This window comes from Thermomyces dupontii (genome assembly GCF_041956625.1).
Source record: "Thermomyces dupontii strain NRRL 2155 unplaced genomic scaffold VTN31scaffold_4, whole genome shotgun sequence".
In the NCBI taxonomy this organism is placed as follows: Eukaryota; Fungi; Ascomycota; class Eurotiomycetes; order Eurotiales; family Trichocomaceae; genus Thermomyces; species Thermomyces dupontii.
The window spans coordinates 1,488,829-1,495,653 of NW_027192310.1; the positions used below are offsets into that span (position 1 = coordinate 1,488,829).

Here is a 6,825-nt window from a genome sequence, read left to right on the forward strand (position 1 = left end):
GCAAATGCAATCACACGGAGTACTCAGTACTCATGCTATCTACCATTCCTCAAAGGTCTCTGGGATGGCCGCAACCCCGTCCGTTCGCCCGCCGAGGTGACGCAGTGCGAGTGCTGCCAACTGGCCATACAAAGGAAAGTTGCTCGCTACGTCACCAACGCCAACCCCCAATCGGGCTGTCTCCGAATATACATAGCTAGCCAGAGATGGACCATCAATGTAATACATCTTCAGTCGCTGCCGAAACCGCTGAGCATGTTTGATGAAGTTAGACAGTGTGTCGATTCGCAGCCGAAGCAGTCGCCCCAGTGAACGGGCAACACCCCAATACCGACCGATGCCATCGACAAGCTCGAGACCTCCGTTCAGATATGATAGGCAGTTTTCGATTTCATCCACACGGCCAAGGCCACTCACCACGTCTGCTGCCAGAAGGATGGAGCAGCTGAGGAATGGGAGTAGCAGGGTCGGCTGAAGGTTAGGCTGCGCTGACGAAGCCCATCTGGCGTCCAGACGAGATACCAGCGTCCCAAGCTGCAGAATAGCCGTGGCGTGATTACGAGCCTGTGCTACCTGTCTCTCGACAATGTTGTCGGGGACACTGCAGCGACGGACATGTCTGTTCAGCATCATCAGCGTCGCATGATACAGAATATGGATTGTCACAAAATCGGTTGCTTTTCCAAGGCGGAAAGCACTCTCGAGATTGTCAACGCCCTCCTTAAGGTGGTCAGGGAGGGTCTCTACCCAAGCCACGGCCTGCTTCACGACCGTCTCGTAGTAGTGTTGGTACCAAGTGGTATAAGGGTCCAGAGGTATATGGACCGATTGAAGTAAAGCGGACGATGTTTCGCCCCAGAGAGCGGCTGCTTCCACCACAAAGGCCATCAATCCAAAGGATGATTTGTCAAGCTGCGACAGTGTGCGGTCGTTCATGTGACCCTGAAAGATTGGCATCGTCGGCACATGTTGCAACTCATACGCGTCTTCGGAGCAGGGTAGGCGGAGGAAAACGTTCTCTGAAAGAAGGCTCGACGAATTCATGAAATAAAAAGTGGACAATCGCTGTAAGACCCAAGTTAGCAAGCGCCCACCAAAAGATTGCGTAGGAAACAAGAGATCTGCCTACGTCCAGGATGAAAACCGCCCAAAACGTACGACGACGGCACTCGGCCAGAGCGTGAGGCTGCAGATGATATTCCAAGTCCGCAGAAGTATTGACAGCTATACCAGATGTCTCTCTGTTGTAGCCAAGGTCGCAGACAGCTTTTGCTGCAGTCCTAATGAAGTCCCAAGCGGTGTCCAGGGCACCGATAGCCGAGTACCATAAACTCAGAATGAGTCGACTCTGCGCCAACTGCAATGTAAGGCGATGTTGGCTTTGGTCGGCCGCATATCTAGCTATTGTGAGAAAGTGCTCTCCCACGTTGACACGGTCCGGTCGGTGCGAGAACATGGAGCCTATCGCGAGCATTGAGTACAGGAGCATCTTGTCGTCCAAGGATTTTGACCGCGAAAACTTTGCCCAACGCCAAAAAGGCCCTTTAGGCATTAAATGCAGAAGACGATCGTTGACGCACTGCAGGTACATGTCTAGACAATGAGATGCAATCTCTGATTCGGTCTCAAAGGGGTCAGTGGCCCAATGCCGGAAGTTCGTGTTATGGTTGTTCATCTCCACGGCGTCTGGCAACACATCGGAACGGTCGAGTGGCACAGATGCGGTGCCATCGGTCTCTGTCCTCGTAGAATCCATACTGCCGCCAGGATAACGTTCTCCTGATCCTCGCCTCCGACGCTTGCGAGTGTGCTGGAAATCAGCAGCCGTTTCAACGGACGGTGAAATGGCAGGCTGCCCTTCAAATACAGAGTACTGAGAATTCCCAACAGGGGCAGAGTCGAAGCCTCTTGAAGGCCGTCTCATGCTATGCATCGCACTGTCGACTTGGGGACTGTTGGGAGTCGGTGGAAGTGACGATCGCATATGAGCGGTCCTCTGGCGGATGTTTTCGTAGTCAGAGTGTCGCGCTTGGTGGCCGCGTGGGCTAATCATTGTTAGCAGTTGTCAGAACCCGTCACGTCTGCCTAGGTGAGTTGCTCACGCGCTCTCAAATCGGCACTCCCTCCCAGATTTGTGGCATTGGTCGCACTTGGGAAGGTTGGGCTGACACTTAATCTTCTTCTCCCGACAGGTAACGCAAGCCTGCGCTAAGCGCTTTCGAGGCTTTCCGGCCTTCGTGACACCCCAGCTCGCATTCACCGGTTCGCCGTCGATTGATGTCGGGCAATACGTCCCGTCTGCGTAGATATAGCAGAGCCCTTGGCCTTCAATGTACTGCTCATCAACTACTTGCGGCAAAATAATGGGTCGCTGCGCCCCAGCAAGTGGACTACCTTCTTTCCACCGGGGCTGGTAAATGGGAGACGGCTCCTTTGATACACGCTCATGTTTCACTGGGATACAATGTTAGCCAGGACTTAATGTCTACTGGATGAGCTTACCTTCAGGAATGGGCGGCGGTCTGATGCCATTTCTTGAGATGATGCCGACCTCAGAGAGTGACGGCAGCTTCGGAGTAGACTGATGTTGTCCTTCTGCGTATGAGCTGTTCGACCGAGAGTTCACATCGTACGCAGAAGTCATATGACGATGGGTTCTTGATAATGCTGCTTGGTGGCTATGTCTGATGTCAGGCGTCGTAGTCGGAGGACTCAGTGACGAGCTCTGTTGGAATTGGGCAGGGTTCGGATGAATTGGTGAAGATAACAACTCCGCGATTGACGGCAATTTCTCTTGGTTGCCTTGTGTTCTTCCAGAATCCGTTATTGACGGTTCTAACCGGCGTGATGGTCGCCCAGGCATCTGGTCTTGGGGACTGCTGGCGTCCGGCGGGGACGAAGGCGCGGAAGTTTGAAGTGGCGGTAGTTTGTAAAGGTCACTCGTGGGGATATTTCGACTTTGGCAACCCTGGCTTACAGAAGACAACTCCGTAACAGAATGGGAGCTTCGAAGAGGCAGGACATGACCGAAAGTACCGGACATGGTAACCTCTTCAGGTCGTCTAGCATAGGTTGCTGGCACTTAGACCTCACTGGCTCTCCTTCTGACACCGTGCCAATCAACAAATTTCCAGCACGCCGCATGAGCGTGAAGGTCTCGAATTAAAGAAAAAAAAAAAAAAAAAAAAAAAAAAAAAAAAGTGGGAAAGGTCGGTATTCGAGAATACACTGCCAGAGGCCAGAAAGCAAAATGATCGATGTCAGACTAGCCTTGTAAATGGCTGTGGAATTTCTATTTAGTACATCATACATTAGCCTGAGAATTCTTACCAGCCGGCATGAAGAGCTAAATCACTGACCATGCGGTACGTTCTGCTTGGTCGGCCTACCTTCCCCAAAACCTGGGAGGCCGATGCATATCAGCTGGCAACCCGGCTCGGCATCCAGCCAGACACAACAACAATGTGCAACCGGCGAGAAAAAGCGCGGGTGAAATCGATATCCAAATAGGTCGATCCCTGGCTGCCTTACAGAACAGGCCGCTCCTGATATGCTGAAGAGGAACTACCCCGAATGAACATCAATTGCCCGATTCGGTTGAGACTTATAAATGAACGAGTGGATTTCTGTATGGACGAACGAGTGGCCTTGCTCAGTTCATTTTCACGGACAAACAGGATTGCGGGGGGTTGGAATTTGAAATAGAGGAGAATCGTTCAATGAACAAGCGACATGTTAGCGCCGGGTCGAATAGCAATGGATTCAGTTGCAGTTGCCGGGATCGGTTTGGGATCCGGGAAGCTGCAGGACGTCGGGATATAATCGATTCCACCGATTGTCGGCACGCAGATCGCGGTCGACAGGAACTCGTTGAGGTGCTCTCGGCCAAAGACGGCTGAAGAAGATCAACCGGGAAGAATCTTGACTTGGCCCCACGTTTGAATCACAAGCATGATGTTGGAGTGAGATCTCTATAAGACATTTTCTTCCGCAGGGTTAACGCGTGTTCATTTAGGTTTCAATTCGCGCGTCTCCCAACGGAGTTTAGCACCGTGCCGTTAGTATTAAGTAGGGTCGGAGCCTCGGAGGACCCTACACGCCAGGGTCCCGCTAGTCAGGGTTAGATATTGAATGAGATTTCTGATAGCCGCCCCAGTGGCCCAGTCAGACGCAGTTCTGCCGATGGAATCTTGTGGAGGCGTTTCGGAGAAGTCAAAATAAGATGATAGCCAGCCGTCGCAGATGCCGCTGGATGCAAAATTGCATGTTCAAGCCGGTTTCAGGGACGGTTGGTGATGCTTCAAAGCATGTACGGAGTTCATCAAGTGCAGCTCGTCATTTTTTGCCTTGGAGAAACCTGGTGCTGTACGGAGTACGGAGTCCGGTTTACCTATTAGGCTATGTCGGAAGTAGGGCTGCCAGGTCCAAATCAACATTGCAAACATCAGACTCGTCAAAACTAATCGCCCTTTTCGGAAATTTTCAAGTCTGTAGCGATTCGCCAAGCAACGCTAGTACATTTCTCGTTAGAGAAACCTTAATAAATTACGAGGGAATGTCACATTTCACATCCTGGTTGGGAGAGGAACTCTTTGACCTGTTAACTTGCACGGGTACAGAGAAGTAATACTCCGTAAAATAAGCGGCATCGCATTGAAACTAGGTTATGCGAGTTTTGCGCTTGAAGAAAGCTGGTGAGGCAAGTTTAACCTAGGGTTAACTAAGTAGTTTAGAGCAATGGGTATGAAATTTCACGCCTTACAAGCCACAGCACAGCAGTCCTTCACTCGTCTACTGCTGGAAGTGCGTACCAAGTTATTCAGCCTGCCGACTTCAGACCTTGAAGATCCTTCGATCAGTAGACACTGAATTCAATATCCAGATTGCGGAGAAATGGAGATGGGGATCTAACTGGACAAAGTCCCTTACAACTGAGCTGCCTTAACTTACTAACTAGTGTCAAGCTCCAACACTGTGAAATGCTTGTTTAACTCTGTCGTAGGTTGCCACAACTTGCGCCGCACGCCCAGCACGGGCCAGACGGGCCAGCCCCCAGGCGCAGGGCCCAAGGAGATCTTCAATTAACTACCATACATACGTGTTAACCTGATGACCCAGTACGGCCCACAATGGTCGCCCTTTGTTTCTCATCTGCCGGTAAGTAGTACTTACTACTCCATACCATGGCTTGATAATAATAGCCGGTTGCCCAATGAAATGATACTTTGTGTTCAATCTACGAGTACTCCGTACAGAGGATGTGCCCTGCTTCGTGCGAATCCTATCATGACATCAGGAACATCGAGAAAAGCCGGCAGCCGGCACATTACTGTGCCTTGCCACAATCACCCGCCGTCATTCCGCGATTATGATGTACTACGTAATTATCATGACGGCCGCACCCAGTGAGTACCTACGGAGTACTCCGTACATAGGTAAATTTGAAAACTCGTATAAGCTAGGTAATAGGAATACATAATAGTACATCTTCCTACTCACGGTATGTTATTGCATGGGCACTCTCGATTTGAGTACTCGATACATACCCAGGACACCACAATCGCTAACCGAGTCAAGCTCGAGTATCAACTGCAGTATACCGGCTTGCAGTAACAGCAACCATCACTTTATTACGACGGAATGGCAGTTGCTCGGAGTTCGTCCTCTTGGAAAATGAGGAAAATGATAGATAGAAGCCGGCAATCCTCTCTGTGGCTGTGAAGCCTGGGATTGTGTGCCAATAAAACCACTCATGCAAATGTTGGTAATTTCCGTTAATGGCACACCCGCCCATTGCTAAAGACTGACGGAAAGAGCCACAGCGCTTTCAGTTGAAGAGACTTAAGAGGGGTCATGCAGTACTTAGGCTGTACTTCGCTGGAGATGAAATGGTGTTTCGACTTCACGAACTCCAAACAAGTCGGCCGGGTCACTTGGCCGACAGATGTCCCGTTGTAAATTGATTGCCGTGATATTAGCTGGTCTACGAGCACATACCCAATTAGTAGTCTGTTATGTAGCCAAGGGCTGGGAGGAAAACTGCGTCGGAGTATCCGTACGAGTATACATGTACTGCATACTTTGTACCGACCATGTACCGCGCTGGCAATCACGGAGTATGAGGGCGGAGGACGGAGTAAAATGTTGCGGAAATTAAAAGGATTTCATAGAAATGCCAAGAATCTGGATCGGCTTCCATCCGAGCATGCTGTCGTACGTCCATTACGAAGCACGGACAACATCCCATTAAGAACAGAAAACATTCTATCGAGGTCTCGAATAATCATCTCAGCTTATATTCGAGCAAGCCAATGCATCACTGCTCCTACTTTCTTCAACCATGCAGAACACGAGAAAGCACTCCGTCGTGCTGACTAGTGAAAGAGTACTAGTAGGTTAGTAGTAGGTTAGTAGTACTCGTACTTGATCATCGCAATGCGATTCATTATTGTTGAACCAGTTGTTGATGGAGGGTTCAGGTTGCTCTTCCATCAAGCCGAAATCAATGGATTGGAATTGCTCACAGAGCTTGAGCAGCGACGGCAACTAAAGGACTCGTAGTCAATTTCTTAGTATCACGTAGGTATCCTTTCCCTACGAGTAAGTATGTCTAGTTATCTCGAGTTCTCGACATTTGTCAACATAACTCGCTTGGACTGTCTTCTCTTTGCCGCGTCCTTCTTCTGATAAATGGCTGTGTCTTTAACAAGTCGCTATTAGAATATGCAGTGCTGTGACTGTAGCGCTTGATGGTCAGCGACCCAGAGACCGAATCCAAAAAAAAAAAAAAAAAAAAAAAAAAAAAAAAAAAAAAAAACAACCGGG

At 49.8% G+C, this 6,825-nt stretch overlaps 1 protein-coding gene across 1 annotated transcript; it reads right to left on the reverse strand.

The window, feature by feature from the left end:
- Positions 1 to 39: 39 nt before the first annotated feature.
- VTN31DRAFT_5066 (uncharacterized protein) lies at positions 40 to 2,644 on the reverse strand (the record flags this gene model as incomplete). Its single annotated transcript, XM_069405524.1, has 4 exons — positions 40 to 1,065; positions 1,130 to 2,045; positions 2,103 to 2,454; positions 2,503 to 2,644. 4 exons carry the CDS (start codon positions 2,642 to 2,644, stop codon positions 40 to 42), a joined length of 2,436 nt encoding a protein of 811 aa, XP_069260579.1.
- Between the last annotated feature and the right edge of the window lie 4,181 nt (positions 2,645 to 6,825).